This window comes from Mandrillus leucophaeus, unplaced genomic scaffold (assembly GCF_000951045.1).
Source record: "Mandrillus leucophaeus isolate KB7577 unplaced genomic scaffold, Mleu.le_1.0 Scaffold55, whole genome shotgun sequence".
Taxonomy (NCBI): Eukaryota; Metazoa; Chordata; class Mammalia; order Primates; family Cercopithecidae; genus Mandrillus; species Mandrillus leucophaeus.
In genome coordinates this window covers 2,296,459-2,314,285 of record NW_012105919.1, presented here as the reverse complement: position 1 = coordinate 2,314,285, position 17,827 = coordinate 2,296,459, and the positions used below count along the sequence as shown (strand labels likewise).

The following is a 17,827-nucleotide window of genomic DNA, read 5'->3' as shown; positions in this document are numbered from 1 at the left end:
GGGCCTGGTGGCGGGTGCCTGTAGTCCCAACCACTTGGGAGGCTGAGGCAGGAGAATGGCGTGAACCCGGGAGGCGGAGCTTGCAGTGAGCCCAGATGGCACCACTGCATTCCAGCCTGGGCGACAGAGCAAGACTCCATCTCAAAAAATAAAAATAAATGAAAAATAAACAGATAGATAGGTAGGTAGGTAGATAGATAGATAGTAATTCAGTGGTAACCACACATAGTCAAATCACCCTGATTGAGTCAAGAATATATTCTTGCAGCTGGTTTGTTTTGAATATAGATTACATTTATTGTATCTCTTTGTAGTTCCCCTGCCTTTTCCCTTATTGCTTTGTATCAGAAGCCAGTTGTTCTGTGGTATGTCATGCATTCTCAATTTTTCTGTTTTCTTCTTGGGATGTCATTGATTACATCTGAGTTCATTTTGGGTTGGGGAGACAAATACTAAATGGTTCTGTGTGCGTTGTATCATATGTCAGGAGGCACACAATATCTTTTCCTACTTTTAATTATGAAATGATTGAGAGCTCAAGTGGTAATACCCTGCTCCCCTATCCCACCACCTCCCCATTGTAAGTTTTCTATTAATCTTTTATCTAATTCATTATTAATTTAATGCTTAACATCATTTTTTTCTTTAGGGCTATGGTACTCAAATTTTGGTGTGCAGTATAAACCTTTGGGGAGAGCTTGCTAAAAACATAGATTGCTTGATCCCATCTCCAGATTTTCTGATTCAGTAGGTTTGGGGCATAGGCTGAGAATTTGCATTTCTATTGCAATTTATAAAACCACCTCCCAAGTAATGCCGCTGGTCTAGGGCTATACACTGAAAACCACTGCAATTGGGGGTTTGTAAAGGGTGATTTCTGAATTCCTAGCTTTCTTCTGTGTTTATTAGCTGGAATTATTCTGTAAAGGACTGTTGTTTTCAATTGGGAGTATTTGGTTATCCTGAAATAATTTGTACAAGAAAGACAGGATAAATTCTTAATTGTTTTCAATTTTCAGAGTGAGGAGTTGGTGCCCTTGTTACTTCCCAACAGTGCCCACAAAGTTTTGCTTTTGTTTTTTTAAAGGGTGTATCCTCTCCCAACATTCTTATTTATTTATTCTTACTGTTTTAAAAAGTATTATGAATGCATGGATTTTTATATATTCATTCTATCATGTATTCTTTTTTGTTACTCTCATTGTCCCATCTTTGATGAATGGGAACCCGTTCAAGTTGGCTCCTGCAAAACTTTACTGCCTTGATTAGCTATCCCTCCAAGGTACCCTGATTTCTTTTTGCTGGGAAATAGTATTTTAAAATCATTATCTGGTCATTGGCGCTAATTACTGTTGCAGTATTGCTTCTAGGCATTTTCCAGACTAAACTAGGAAATATCACTGTAGGCCAGGTGCAGTGGCACCTGTATCCCAGCACTTTGGGAGGCTGGGGTGGGCAGATCACTTGAGGTCAGAAGTTCAAGAGCGTCTTGGCCCACATGATGAAACCCTGTCTCTACTAAAAATGCAAAAATTAGCTGGGTGTGGTGGTGTGCACCTGTAGTCCCTGCCACTTGCGAGGCTGAGGCAGGAGAATCACTTGAACCCAGGAGGTTGAGGTTGTGGTGAGCCGAGATTGTGCCACTGCCCTCCAGCTCTGGGCAATAGAGTGAGACGAGAAAGGAAGAAAGGAAGAGAGAGAACTTTTTAAAATCAGAAATTTAAATTAATATTTCCAAGTCAAGTTAACATTGTAAGATTTTTACTTTTTACTATGACTTCATGGTTTATCTCTTATTCTTTTACACTGAAGCTTTGGTTACTAAAAATAGTAACTATTATGATATTGCATAACAATTTATCACAAAGCTTAGCTACTAAAACAAACATTTCTTATTTCACACAGTTCCTGAGGGTCAGAAATCCAGGAATAGCTCAGCTGAGTGGTTTCTGTCTCATCTCTTATGAAGCTGTTGACAGTGTTGGCAGTTATCCGAAGGGGTAACTGGGGCTAGAGGATGTGCATTCAAATTCGAAACTGTTGGTCGGCCACGTGGGCTTCACAGCCCCTAGTCATGACATGGCAGCTGGCTTCTCCCAAAATGCATAGTTCAGAGAAACAGTCCCAAACAGAAGCTGCAGCATGTTTTACAACCTAATCTTGAAAGTGGCATATCATCAATTATGTTCTACACTGTTGGTCATACAGAGTGACCCTGGTGTACAGCATGGGAGGGGACTGAAAACAGGAGTTAGATCATCAAGGACCATCTTAGAGGTCTGCTTATTTACATTTTCATACAGGGTATATACAGTATCTTCAAAATTATTATTATCTAATTGTTAGACTACAGAATAAATTTTGAGATGTCTTTGGAGTATTAGTTTTTCTCAGTATCTGTTTCAGTAATTCTTTAAGTGCCAGTTTTCAGAGTGTGACATCCTTGTTAATTCCACAGTACTAACTTCTAAAGTTGCTAAGTGTTATGTCGACAGTGTGATAAATAGGTAGTTAATCCAGTCGAGTTTGTTTTTCATATTTAGAGATAGCTATTTTTTCATCTGCAAATTATTTGTATGCTTTTAAAGTGAAAATTATGTAAAAAGATGCCATTCATGAAGGCTGGGCTTAATGTCCGCACGCCTGTAATCCTAACATTTTGGGAGGCTGATGAAGTGAGAGGATCGCTTGAGCACTGGAGTTTGAGATTAGCCTGGACAACATAGCAAAACCCCATCTCTACAAAAAAATTTAAAAATTGGCTGAGCATGTGGCATGTAACTGTAGTTCTAGCTCCTTAGGAGGCTGAGGTGGAGGATCACTTGAGCCCAGGAGGTAGAGGTTGCAGTGAGCTGTTATTGTGCCACTGCACTCCAGCCTGGGTAGCAGAGCAAGACCCTATCTCAAAAAAACAAAGATGCATTCAGAGAAGTCTTGCTTATATCCCAGTCCTGTCCACCTGTGTCTTCCCTCATCCCGTCATCTGTAGGGGATCATTACAATTTTTAAATTTATCCTTACATGTTTACTTTTGCACATTTACATTTGTTTATTTTTTAAAAATAGCTTTATTTAGACATTATTCATATACCATGAAATTTATCCATTTAATGTATACTGTTTCATGGTTTTTAGTATAATCTTAGAGTTGTGTAGTCATCACCACAATCAACTTTAGTACCTTTTAATCACCACCAAAAGAAACTTTGTACCCTTTAGCAGTTACTCCCCTTCGCTCCCCTCTTTCCCCCTCCTCCATATAGCCTAGGCATATGAATCTTATTTTTCTTCTCTACAGATTTACCTATTCTGAATATGTCATTATAATAGTATCATGTTATGTGTAGCCTTTTGTGACTGGCTTCTTTCACCTGTGTTCTCAAGGCTCATCCATGTTGTGACATGTAATAGTATTTCAATCTTTTTTTTTTTTTTTTTGAGACGGAGTCTGGCTCTGTCACCCAGGCTGGAATGCAGTGGTGTGATCTTGGCTCACTGCAGCCTGCACCTCCCAGGTTTAAGCGATTCTCGTGTCTCAGTCTCCCAAGTAGCTGGGATTACGGGTGTCTGCCACTACACCAGGATAAGTTTTTGTTACTATTTTTGTGAGATGGAGTTTCTCTCTTGTTGCCCAGCCTGGAGTACAATGGTGTAATCTCGGCTCACTGCAACCTCTCTGCCTCCTAGGTTCAAGCCATTCTCCTGCCTCGTCCTCCTGTGTAGCTGGGATTACAGTGGCCTGCCACCACACCCAGCTGATTTTTGTATTTTTAGTAGAGACAGGGTTTCACCATGTTGGCCAGGCTGGTCTCGAACTCCTGACCTCAGGTGATCCACCCGTCTCGGCCTCCCAAAATGCTGGGATTACAGGCGTGAACCACCATGCCCGACCTAACACTTAAAAAAAAAAAAAATTTTTTTTTAACCTTTTTTTTTTTCTTTTTCTTTTTTTGAGATAGAGTCTCACTCTGTTGCCCAGTCTGGAGTGCGGTAGTGGGATCTCGACTCACTGCAACCTCCACCTCCTAGGTTCAAGTGATTCTCCTGCCTCAGCCTCCTGAGTAACTGGGATTACAGGCATGCACTACCATGCCCAGATGATTTTTGTAGTTTTATTAATAGTAGAGAAAGGGATAGCTGGGCGTGGTAGCTCACACCTGTAATCCCAGCACTTGGGGAGGCCGATGTCGGCAGATCACGAGGTCAGGAGATCAAGACCATACTGGCTAACACAGTGAAACCCCGTCTCTACTAAAAATACAAAAAATTAGCCAGGTGTGGTGGCAGGCGCCTGTAGTCCCAGTTACTCAGGAGGCTGAGGCAGGAGAATGGCATGAACCTGAGAGGCAGAACTGACAGTGAGCCGAGATGGCACCACTGCACTCCAGCCTGGGCGACAGAGTGAGACTCCGTCTCAAAAAAAAAAACAAAAAAACAAAAAAACCATAGTAGACAAAGGGCTTTGCCATGTTGGCCAGGCTGGTCTTGAACTCCTGGCCTCAAGTCATCCACCTCCTTCAGCCTTCCAAAGTGCTGGGATTATAGGTGTGAGCCACTGCTCCTGGCCTAAATATACCACTTTTACCTATCATCAGTTGATGGACATTTGGGTTATTTCCTTTTTCTGGTAATGAGTAATGCTGCTGTGGACATTCATGTACAAATTTTCATATGAGGCTGGGAGCAGTGGCTCTTGCCTATAATCCCAGCACTCTGGGAGGCTGAGGTGGGCAGATGACTTGAGGTCAGGAGTTTGAGACCAGCCTGGCCAACATGGTGAAATCCCATCTCTACTAAAAATACAAAAATTACCCTGGCATGGTAGTGTGCACCTGTAATCCCAGCTATTCAGGAGACTGAGGCAGGAGCATCTGAATCGCTTGAACCTGGGAGGCGGAGGCTGCGGTGAGCTGAGATCACGCCACTGCACCCCAGCCTGAGTGAAAGAGTGAGACTCTATCTCAAAAGAATAAATAAATAAATTTTTTTTTTCATGTGGCCTTAGATTTTCATTTCTCCTGAAGAGGAATTGCTGTGTTGGAACTGCCAGACTTTTCCAAAGCAGCTGCATCGTTTTGTATTTCTTTCAGTAATGTACAAGTGTTCCAGTTTCTCCACGTCCTTATAAATAACCAATACTGTCTTTGGTTTGGGTTTTGTCCATTCTTGTGGTTATGAAGTATTATTGTGGTTTTTTGTATTTTTGTTTTGCTTTGAGATGAAGTCTCACTCTGTCGCCCAGGCTGGAGCAACCTTCACTTCCTGAGTTCAAGCAATTCTCCTGCCTCACCCTTCCAAGTAGCTAGGGCTACAGGCATACGCCACCACGCCAGGCTAATTTTTGTATTTTTTGTAGAAATGGAGCTTCTCCATGCTTCTCAGGCTGGTCTCGAATTCCTGAGCTCAAGCGATCCCCCTACTTCAGCCTCCAGAGTGGCTGGGATTATAAGCGTGCACCACTGTGCCTGGCCCATTTTTGTATTTTTAGTAGAGACGGAATTTCACCATGTTGGCCAGGCTGGTCTTGAACTCCTGACCTCAAGTGATCCGCCTGCCTCACCTTCCCAAAGCGCTGAGATTTTAGACACGAGCCACTGTGCCCAGACTATAGGTTATCTTTTTACTTGCTTGATGGTGTTCTTTGTAACACGGTTTTTAATTTTGATGAAGTTCAGTTTATCTGTTTGTTTTTTCTTTTCTTGCTTGCACTCCTGATGTCATATCAAACAAAGCATTGTCTAACACAAGGCCACAGAGATTCACCCCTATGAAACTCCCATAAAACTCCTATGAGTTTTATAGGTTAGCTCTTAACTTTTAGGTCTACAATCTCTTTAGAGTTAATTTTTGTATATGATATGAGAGTAGTGGTCCAGGTTTTTCTTTTTGCTTGTGGATATCCATTGTCCCTACCTCATTTGTTGAAAAGACTCCTTTCCTCTTGTTTGTTTATTTGTTTTTGAGATGGAGTCTTGCTGTCGCCCAGGGTGGAGTGCAGTGGCGCTATCCCAGCTCACTGCAACCTCCGCCTCCCAGATTCAAGCGATTCTCCTGCCTCAGCCTTCTGAGTAGCTGGGATTACAGGGGTGTGCCACCACGCCCAGCTAATTTTTGAATTTTCAGTAGAGACGGAGTTTCACCATGTTGGTCAGGCTGGTCTTGAACTCCTGACCTTGTGATCTGCCTGCCTCCTAGCACTCTGGGAAGCTGAGAGACTGAGGTGGGAGGATCACTTGAGCTCAGGAGTTTGAGACCAGCCTGTACCATTAAGCCTGGCTAATTTTAGAATTTATCTTAAAGTATAAAATGTGAATCCAATTTATCTTGTTCTAAATGACTATCTAAGATGTTTTAACCAGTTTTATTAGACTGTAATTTACATACAATAAAATGCTCATCTTTTTATGTTTACATTTTAATGAGTTTTGACAAATACATTTGCTCATGTAACTACTTGCTTCATCAGTGAAGATGGAAAACATTTTGCCTGTTCCTCTTCTCTGTCCAACTGTACTTTATTACCACTAGCTCCAGTTAACCAGTGATCTACCTTCTTTTACTGTAGATTACATTTATCCTCTCTAGATTTCTTTTTCTTTTTTTTTTTTAGATTTAGGGTTTTTTTTTTTTTTTTTTACTTAAAGAAAATTTTTTATGGAAACGTCTCATTATATTGCCCAGGCTGGTGTTGAACTCCTGGGCTCAAGTGATCCTTCCACCTCAGCCTCCCAGAGTGCTAGGATTACAAATGTGAGCCACCTCAGCCAGCTGCTAGATTTTTTTTTTAATAAATGGAATCAAACAGCATATAACAGGGATGTTCAATCTTTTGGCTTCCCTGGGTCACATTGGAAGAAGAATTGTGTTGGGCCACACATAAAATACACTAACACGCTGATGATAGCTGATGAACAACAACAAAAAAATAGCAAAACTTAATAATGTTTTAAGAAAGTTTATGAATTTGTGTTGGGCCACATTCAAAGCCGTCCCAGGACGCAAGTTGGACAAGCTTGGTATATAATTTCATATATGTGTCCTAAACAGTGTAGTAATTTGAGCTTCATGTTAATATCAGCTTATTCCTTTTTTTGTTTGTTTTTGAGATGGAGTCTTGTTCTGTCTCCCAGAATTGGTCTGCAATTCTATTGCCTCAGCCTCCGAAGTAGCTGGGATTGCTGACACGCGCCACCACGCCTGGCTAATTTTTGTGGTTTTTTTTTTTTCTTTGTTTAGCAGAGACGGGGTTTCACCATGTTGACCAGGCTGATCTCAAACTCCTGCCCCCAAATGATCCACCCGCCTTGGCCTCCCAAAGTGCTGGGATTACAGGCGTGAGTCACTGCGCCCAGCCAGCGTATTCCTTTTTCTGCTAAGTAGCATTTCATTTTATGATTATACCACAGTTAATTTACCCATTACTAGTCGATGGGCATTTGAGTTATTGCCAACTTGTGGCTATTATGAATGAAGCTGCTGTGAGCATTTGTGTACAAGTATTTGTGTTTTTATTTCTTTTAGTTAAATACCTAGAATTGGAATTGCTGAGGTATGGTAAGTGCATATTTTATTTTTTTTTTAATTTATTTTGTTATTATTTTTTTTTTTAATTTTTTTTTTGAGATGAAGTCTCACTCTGTTGCCCAGGCTGGAGTTCAGTGGCGTGATTTCAGCTCATGGCAACCTCCCCCTCCCGGGTTCAAGCAATTCTCCCACCTCAGCCTCCCAAGTAGCTGGGATTACAGGCACGCACCACCACGCCTGGCTAATTTTTTTGTATTTTTAGTAGAGATGGGGTTTTACCATGTTGGCCAGGCTGGTCTGGAAATCCTGACCTCAAGTGATCCACCCACCTCAGCCTCCCAAAGTGTTGGGATTACAGGTGTGAGCCACCACACACTGCCTGGTAAATACATACTTCAATTAATAAGAAATTAGCAATCTTCCAAAGTGATTGTATCATTTTACATTCCAACTGATCAGGTTCATATGCAAGTTCCAAGTGTTCTGCATCCTTGCCAACTCTTGGTATTGTCTTATCTTTTTAATTTCAGTAGGTCTAATGGGTGTCATAGGGTTACCTCACTGTGATCTTAAATGTGCATTTCCCTGATGATGACTGATGAGGAGCACATCGTCGTGTGTGTGTGTGTTTTTGGCTGTCAACCTTTTTTTAGTAAATTTTTCAAATCTTTTTTTCATTTTATTTATTTATTTATGAGATGGAGTCTCACTCTGTTGCCCAGGCTGGAGTGCAGTGGTGCCATCTTGGCTCACTGCAACCTCTGCCTCCCAGGTTCAAGCGATTCTCCTGCCTCAGCCTCCCAAGTAGCTGGGATTACAGGCATGCGCCACCGTGCCTGGCTAATTCTGTATTTTTAGTGTAAACAGGGTTTCACCATGTTGGTCAGACTGGTCTCTAACTGCTGACCTCAAGTGATCTACCCGTCTCGGCCTCCCAAAGTGCTAAGATTACAGGTGTGAGCCACTGTGCCCGTCCTAACGTTTCTTTTTGTCTCAGTGTTTCTGGCTGGGTGCAGTGACTCATGCGTGTAATTCCAGCACTTTGGCAGGCCAACCTGCATGGATCATTTGAGCCGGGAGTTTGAGACAAGCCTGAGGAACATGACAAAACTCTGTGTCTGAAAAAAAAAAAAAAAAAGGGAAAAATTAGCCAGGCACAGAAGCATGGTCCCAGCTATTTGGGGGGCTGAGGTGGGACAATCGCTTGAGCGAGGTTGTGAGGGGTTTGAGGGGTGATGGAGGTGAGATCGAGGCTGCAGTGAGCTGAGATTGCACCACTGCACTCTAGCCTGCGCAATAGAGCCAGACCTTGTCTCAAAAAAAAAAAAAAAAAAAAATCATGTGTCTTTTCTTACTGTGAAAAGTAAAGTTACTACTTTTAGTAAATTATTTTAAGTTATTTATATATTCTGGTTACAAGTCCTTTCTCAAATACAGGTATTGTGAATATTTTCTCCCAGTCTGCAGTTTTTTTGAAGAGCCAGTATTGTTAATTTTAATGAAGCCTTATTTATCAAGCTTTTCTCTTAAGGTTCATGCTTTTTTGTATCATAATAAGAAATCTTTTACCTACCCTAGGTTATGAATGTTTTTATGGTTAGGTATATGGTTGATTTCAGTTAGGTTTTGTGTAGGGTGTGATGTAAAGGTCGAGCTTCATTTTCTCCACCATAAATATTTACTCGATTTCTCTGGCACCAGCCTCTGTTTTCCATTGATGGCTTTATTTTTTTTTTCTCTTTTTGAAATCTTGTCACCCAGGCTGGAGTGCAGTAGTGTGACCTTGGCTCACTGCAACCTCCACTTTCCGGGGTCAAGCGATTCTGCCTCAGCCTCCTGAGTAGCTGGGATTATAGGTGCCCGCCACAACAGGCTCAGCTAATTTTTTTTTTTTTTTTTTTTTTTTTAGATGGAGTCTCACTCTTTTGCCCAGGCTAGAGTGCAGTGGCTGGATCTCGGCCCACTGCAGGCTCCGCCTCCCGGGTTCACGCCATTCTCCTGCCTCAGCCTCCCAAGTAGCTGGGACTACAGGCGCCTGCCAGCACGCCTGGCTAATTTTGTTTGTGTATTTTTAGTAGAGACAGGGTTTCACCATATTGGCCAGGCTAGTCTCGAACTCCTGACCTCAGGTGGTCTGCTCGTCTCAGCCTCCCAAAGTTCTGGGATTACAGGCATGAGCCACTGTGCCCAGCTTTATTGAATTCAGTTGACCATATATGTATATATGTCTATTTGTGAACTGTTTCGTTGTATTGATCTTTGTATATATCCTTATGCCAATTCTCTCTTTATTGCTGTTACTTTGTAATCAACCTTTAAGTCAGTTCATGTAAGTCTCCCAGTTATATTCTCATCAAAATTGTTCTTATTCTGCATTCTTTGAATTTCCAAATAAATTTTAGAATCAGCATAGGATTGTGCACTGAATCTTTGTATCAGTTCTGAGAGAAATATCTTCACAATATGGAATCTTCATTGATGTCATCATATACTGCTCCATTTATTTAAGTCTTAAGTTTCACCAGTGTTTTCTAGTTTTCTTTGTATCAATTTTGTGCCACTTTCTTAAATTTATCCCTTAGTATTTCATCTGTTTTGTGCTGTTGTGAGTGATGTTTTAAAAACTTCTGTTTGTTTATTCGTAAATAGAGATGCACTTGATTTTTTAATTTGATCCTGTATCTTGATGCATTGGTAAGCCCACTGTTTCTGGCAGTCCTTTAAGACTTAAACATACAGTCATGATCTAATCACCATGTTGGTGGTGTTTTTTCTTTTTTTGGCCTTATTGTACTGGTGTGTTACTGAAAAAAGCATGAGATTTTGCCATGCTTCCATTCTTAGGGGTGAAACTGTCTTTCACTATTAAGCATAGAGTTAGGTGTTACTTCAGTTCCTGATTTGCAGAGAGGTGGGTTTTCTTTTTGATCATAAATGGTGGTTGGATTATGTTCAAATACTTTTTTATCATCTACTAAGTATATCATATTGACCAGGTACAGCGGCTCATACCTGTAACCTCAGAGCTTTGGGAGGCCAAGGCAGGAGGATCGCTTGAGGCCAGGAGTTCAAGACCAACCTGGGTGATATAGGAATACCCCATATCTACAAAATAATTTTAAAATTTGCTGGGTGTGGTGGCACACACCTGTAGTCCTAACTACTTGAGAGGCTGAGGAAGGAGGATTGCTTGAGCCCAGTAGTTTAAAGCTGCAGTGAGCTGTGATTGCACCACTGTACTCCAGCCTGGGTGACAGAAGGAGACACTGTATTTAAAGTGCAAGTGTGTGTATGTGTGTGTGTGTGTGTGCATGGATAGACAGATAGATAGATAATGTAATTCCATTATGGTCATACAAACTGTTATGAAATGTCATTTTATCATATACCAAGTGTCTATTTGTGGTTGAATTTGTTTCTGGATTTTTCACTCTGCTTCACTAATCTAATAGGACTACCTTCTCATCCACTCACTGCCAAGACTGATTTTTTTGTTTTTTCAGATTACCTTGAGTTTTGTTTATTTTTCCATATGAACTCTAAAATTACTACTAAAAAAATCAGTTGCCTTTTTAAAACCAGGTGATCTTTAAAATATATCTTAGGCTGGGCCCGGTGGCAGGCACCTGTAATTCTAACTACTTAGGAGACTGAGGCAGAAGAAGAATTGCTTGAACCTGGGAGGTGGAAGTTGTAGTTGAGCTGAGATCGTGCCCCTGTACTCCAGCCTGGGTGACAGAGCAAGACTCCCTCTTTAAAAAAAGAAGAAAAAAAAAATCCTACAGAAAAGATAAATCTTTTTACAATTAATTTGTTCCAATTAGGGTCCAAATCAGGCTTGCAAATTGGATTTGTTTATGTGTTGAAGTCTTTTTTTTTTTTGTGATTGTTTCATATTGTGGTAACTTTTTTTTTTTTTTTTTGAGATGGAGTCTTGCTCTGTCGCCTAGGCTGGAGTACAGTGGCACAATCTCAACTCACTGCAACCTCCTCTTCTGGAGTTCAAGCAGTTCTCCTGCCTCAGCCTCCCAAGTAGCCCAGCTTTTGTATTTTTAATAGAGATGGGGTTTCACCATGTTGGCCAGCCTGGTCTTGAACTCCTGACCTCAAATGATCCACCCGCCTCGGCCTCCCAAAGTGCTGGGATTAGAGGCGTGAGCCACCACTCCCAGCCTTGTGGTAACTTTTTATTATGAACGTTTTGAGACATTAATAACCTAGGCCAGTCATGTTTCATTCTACCCATTGTCTCTTAAGCTATATGTCCACTGGATTATTTTGAAGCAAATTCTAGACATTGCATCCGTTTATCCATCAACATTTTAATGTGTATCTTGAAGTCGGTTTTGGTTTTGTTTTTTGTTTTTGAGATGGGGTCTCGCTTTGTTGTCCAGGCTTGGAGTGCAGTAGTGCAATCATAGCTCACTGCTGCTTCGAATTCCTGGTCTCAAGAGCTCCTCCCTCCTCAGCCTCTCAAGCAGCTGTGACTACAGGCACATGCCACCTTGCCAGCTTTTCTTGTCTTGTCTTTCTTCTTCTTTGTTTTTTGTCTGTTTTTTTGAGACAGAGTCTCACCATCTTGCTATCTTGCCCAGGCTGGTCCTAAACTCCAGGGCTTGAGATATCTTTCTACCTCAGCCTCCTAAAGTGCTGGGATTACAGGCCAGCACTTTAGTGGGGTGCTGGATGAGCCATCACACCCAGCCAAGTGATAGGTTTTTTGTTTGTTTTTTGAGACAGAGTCTAACTCTGTCACCTGAGCTGGAGTGCAGTGGCATGATTTCAGCTCAGTGCAGTCTCGACCAATTGGACTCAGGTGATCCTCCCAAGTAGCTGGAACTAAAGGTGCATGCCACCATACCTGGCTAATTTTTGTATTTTTTGTAGAGACAAGGTTTTGAATTCCTGAGCTCAAGCAGTCTGCTCACCTTGGCTCCCAAGGTGCCAGTATTACAGGCGTGAGCCACTGCACTCAGCCCTCATAGTTTTAATTATAGTTTTTCCCTTAGTTTTTGTCTTCTTCGTATCTTTGTACAATCCAACTTGTCTTGTATTTTTTTTCCCACCATCTGAATTTTGCTGACTGTATCCCTGTGTTGATATTTAAAGTAGACTTCTGTCACCTGTAATCTTTGTAAACGGATAGTAGATAATGGAGGCTTGATAAGATTTTTTTTTTCCCGTGTTTCACAGATGTATGTACTTTCAGTGAGGAGTCATGTAATGTAACCAGTCTTTTTCCTGATAGGAGTAGCCAATGAGTTCCTAGATGTTTTACCTGTCCAGGAGATAATACTTCCCTTTAGTGCCTTACTTTTTTTGTTGTTGTCTTTTAGCAGCCATTGATGATAATTGTCTAGCCCAAGATCCATTATTTCCTTAGGGGTTACAGAATGGTGACATTCTTTTTCTTTCATCCCTTCTTCAATTATTACCTGGAATATTTTTATAAAGAAAAACTTTACCATATCCAGCTGTTTGGTTACCCTGAGGAAGAGTAATTTAAAATATTAATCATTTCCCTTTTTAAGGCAGTCTTCAAAATAATGAGTTGGTTTTCTGTTGTCCTCCAAAGGTAACCAATGAGATGGGTTTTTTTGTTGTTGATTCTTATTGTCAGTATAAACTTAGGGATTTTTTTTTTTTTTTTTTTTTTTTTAAATTTTTTGGAGACAAGGTCGCTCTGTTACCTAGGCTGGAGTGCAGTGGGATGATCTGGGCATACTGCAGCCTCACTTCCCAAGCTAAGGCAATCTCCCCACCTCAGCCTCCCAAGTAGCTGGGACTACAGGCGAGCACCACCGTGCCCGGCTTAATTTTTGTGTGTTTTATAGAGACAGAGTTTCACCGTGTTGCCCAGGCTGGTGTCGAACTCCTGAGCTCAAGCAGTCTGCCTGTATCAGCCTTACAAAGTGGTGGGACTACAGGCATGAGCCACCATGGCAGGCCAGAATCACAATAAACTTATAAATTAACTTGAGAAGAAATGATTAATGTCTTTATGATGTTGAGTCTTCCTGTTCAAGAACAAAGTATACCTTCAGTATCATATTAAAGCTTATCCTTGGCTGTATGCGGTGGCTCACGCCTGTAATTCCAACTCTTTGGGAGGCGGAGGTGAGCAGATCACCTGAGGTCAGGAGTTCGAGACCAGCCTGGCCAACCTGGTGAAACCCTGTCTCTACTAAAAATACAAAAACAAGTATTAGCCAGGCATGGTGCTCCCCTGTAGTCCCAGCTACTCCAGAGGCTGAGGTAGGAGAATCGCTTGAACCCAGGAGGCAGAGATTGCAGTGAGTCAAGATTGCACCGCTGCACTTCAGCTTGGGCAACCAAGCGAGACTCTTGTCTCAAAGAAAATAAATAAATAAAAATCAAGTTTATCCTTAAGGTTTTGTACATTTTTTTCAGTGTATGCCTTAGGTAGGTTCTTTTTTAATGTTAATGTAACCCAGGGACTTCTCTTCCATTGCATCTTCTAACTGATTACTTATGAAGTACCACATATGAAGGCTACTGCTGTCTGTATGTTAGTTTTTACTCTGCTCCTTTACTAAATTCCAATCCTTTGAGGTGTTGGATAAAAATATTTTTAATATTTTTCAAGTAACAGGCAGAGTCAAGGACTTGGTTTCTTTTCTTCCCCTCCTGTCCCCTCCCCTCCCCTTTTTTGAGACAGGGTCTCACTTCTTCACCCAGGCTGGAGTGCAGTGGTGCAATCATGGCTCACTGCGGCATCTACCTCCCTGGCTGAAATGTTCCTCCCACCTCAACCTCCTGAGTAGCGGGGACCATAGATGCACAGCACCGCGGCTGGCTAATATTTTTGTATTTTTTGTGAAGACAGGGTCTCCCCATGTTGCCCAGGCTGGTCCCAAACTCTTGAGCTCAAGCAGTCCACTCGCCCTGGCCTCCTAAAGTGCAGAGATTATAAGCGTGAGCTATTGCACCTGGCCTGAGGATCATGTTTTAACGTGAAAATTGGTGGAGACGCACGATATCTAAATAATAGCACCATAGTATACTTGACTAGCTTTTTAATTTGTTTTAAATATACAGGAAGGTAATAAGTAACAAAGTAATAATAGTGAATAGTTTAAGCTCAGTTAGTGAGCATAATTGAACAAACTTCCATTTGATAAAAGTGATAGTTTTTAGTGGCTTTTTGTCTACCAAAAGGAGATGCTTTTTAAATACATGCATCCAAGATAAAATGTAGAAAAATTTTCAGGTTTACTTTTCTACATAGATAAAATAATTTGTAACGACCTCTCCCAAATTTCAGCAACAGTCAGTGAATGTTTAGCCACAAATTTGCAGTTAATTATATAATCAGTTCTTAGAATTTTATGAACAAGTTCTATATTCTTTGTGGCTTATACCTAGTTGTAAGCAGTCATTCCATAATTCTTTTCCTGAAGTGGCTTGGTTAATGCCACACCAGAAACAGGTCACAGACAATAGTGCTGTAAGAAATGTGTGAGGAAAGAGGCACATGGAAAGTAGCTAGCTTGTGCTGGAGGAACTGGAAAAAAACCTCACATTGGAGACGACAGTTGAGCTGAATTCTTAACTGGAGTTGTAACAGGGAGAGGCCCTTACACGCAGACCACCTGTGTGGATTAAGATAAGACATAGAGTAGTCTTTTAAAAGAACTATTATTTAGAAACCTGCTATATGCTACATGGTGCTGTGTTATACTGGGTTTGAGAAAGAATGGGAAGTGTTATAAGGATTCGGTGGTAGGAAATGAGGAAGATAGAAAGTTAGTGTTGGATCTGTTTTGGCTCTTTGGTCATACTTTTGTTTTTCTCAAAATGAATGCAGTGCCTGTCCCAGAAAATATCATATGAGAAGTGATTTCAAAATGCTGTAAGAGTCTGTTCCAGGGACTTGATCAAGTCTGAGGGCCATGTGAGAAAGTCTCTCTGAGGAAGTTGCTTTCAAGCTGACACCTGAAGGATGAGGCAGAATTATCCCAGCTGGGATTTGGGAACTGGTGTTTGAGGCTGAGGACTAGCATGCATGATACGCAGACAACCCAGAGTGGCAGAAGTGGGAGTGGTATGAGATGGCATTAGAGACGCAGATGCAGGGTCAAATCATTCAGAGCCTCCTAGACCATGTGAACACATGTATTATGCTGTGGAGATACTGTTTAATAGGCAGTCTGCTTTTTTTTCTGCAGTACCAAATATGCCCCAACAGCGGCAAGACCAGCATCATCAGAGTGCCATGATGCATCCAGCGTCAGCAGCGGGCCCACCGATTGCAGCCACCCCACCAGCTTACTCCACGCAATATGTTGCCTACAGTCCTCAGCAGTTCCCAAATCAGCCCCTTGTTCAGCATGTGCCACATTATCAGTCTCAGGTAAGGCTGGTAGGGCTAACTCTTAATTTTTGTACCATTTAAAAAAGCTTTTAATATGGTAAAGGGATTTTCCTTTATAATTTTTGCTTTTGTGTGATGGTAGGGTGGGTAGATAAGGACTTGGGGACCCTTTTTAATATATATTCAAAGGTTACTGATCATTGTAACAGGTTCAGAGGAAACAGCCAAGAAAGATTTGAGAGTTTACAGTTGTTTCTGGAAATCTGGAAACCATGGAGTTAAAAATCTTAACTAAAGTCCGCTTGGCTCTATTTGCAGTATTGATGTTCTTTCTTTATTTTTTGTTTGAACACAGCATCCTCATGTCTATAGTCCTGTAATACAGGGTAATGCTAGAATGATGGCACCACCAACACATGCCCAGCCTGGTTTAGTGTCTTCTTCAGCAACTCAGTACGGGGCTCATGAGCAGACGCATGCGATGTATGGTAGGAAGCACTTTGTTTGTCTTTTCCAGTGTGTGTGACTCTTCTTAATTTAAGTTTCTGAAAACATACTCTTAAGAATAACCTGACCTTTTATGACATTGAGGGTCAAGAATCTGAAGGAAAAGATGAACTCGTTTCTTTGCCTGACTTGCTTTATAAGTCTTGGCAAATAGTTTCTACTTCTGTACCTGGTCTTCAGATCTCTCTCCTGCTTTAACTAAAATGTAATGATGTTTATAATGGCAAAGCATCTTTGTGGAGAAAGGTACCTTTCTCCTCTTCCTCATCAGTATTATGCTTTGGTATATCCTATGACGTGCAAGAGAATTTTATAATAATAAAAGCATAAAAGCGTTTTCAGCATGAAAACATTCTGCTTCACTACTTGATCTGTGGGTCACGGGCATTCGTTTTTTTGTTTGTTTGTTTTTGTTTGTTTGTTTTTGCTGTTATAATGATAATGCTATGTTTCTACATCATGCTGTATTTTAAGTGGTTGAATATTATGTAATATTAGATATATTTTAGACATGATTCACACTTTATGACCAATGTAAACAGAATGCTGAAATGAAAATGAGAAGTATTTTATGTAAAACTAAGCAGTATTTATATGTGACAGTAATAAGCAAAAACCTATCTTCATTTTGTGACTAAACAGAAAAATTTGTGTAGATCAACTTAGCAGCTGTCTAAAGTACCAAAATAACAGATTTTTCACTGTTGATAATTTAAAATTAAATGTCCACTTGTATATCTTATGATATAGAATTAATGGATTGCTTCAAATGTTTTTCAGAATATGCTTTTAAATAGTACTGATTTCATTAAGATGTTTTGTCCTGAATATTTCTGAGAACTGTAGTGTCATTTAGTTTTCCTATTTGCATTTTTGGTTTTTTGGAGTAGGGGATAATTTTGGTTTATTTGTACAGTTGAAAAGTGTACTGCTATGAGAATGAGATTACAGTTACATGCAGCTACATTGACATTTCATTTTTAAAACCTCTTTTAAACTTTTTGAAATACTAAGAATATAAAATTTTTATTTTTTAAGTTTAGATGTCCTGAACAAGTATGTCTAGGCAAAACTGAGTTATTTAAGAATTTACAGGCTGGGCACAGTGGCTCATGACTGTAATCCCAGCACTTTGGGAGGCCAAGGCGGGTGGGTCATGAGGTCAGAAGATCGAGACCAGCCTGGCCAACATGGTGAAACCCCGTCTCTACTAAAAATACAAAAAATTGGCCGGGTGCGGTGGCACGCGCCTATAGTCCTGGCTACTCAGGAGACTGAGGCAGCAGAATTGCTTGAACCCAGGAGGCAGAGGTTGCAGTGAGCTGAGATCGCACCATTGCACTCCAACCTGGGCGACAGAACAAGACTCTGTTTAAAAAAAAAAAAAAAAAAAAAAGAATTTACAGATTTCAGGCTGGACGTGGTGGTTCACACCTGTAATCCTAGCACTTTTGGAGGCCT

At 40.9% G+C, this 17,827-nt stretch overlaps 1 protein-coding gene across 1 annotated transcript in view; it reads left to right on the top strand.

Moving 5' to 3' along the window:
* Positions 1-17,827, top strand: part of ATXN2 (ataxin 2) — a 105,204-nt gene that overhangs the window by 70,802 nt on the left and 16,575 nt on the right. Inside the window, exons 16-17 of the mRNA XM_011997883.1 lie at positions 15,714-15,898; positions 16,215-16,347. Coding sequence (XP_011853273.1) covers positions 15,714-15,898; positions 16,215-16,347 — 318 coding nt within the window. The remainder of the gene's footprint in view (positions 1-15,713; positions 15,899-16,214; positions 16,348-17,827) is intronic.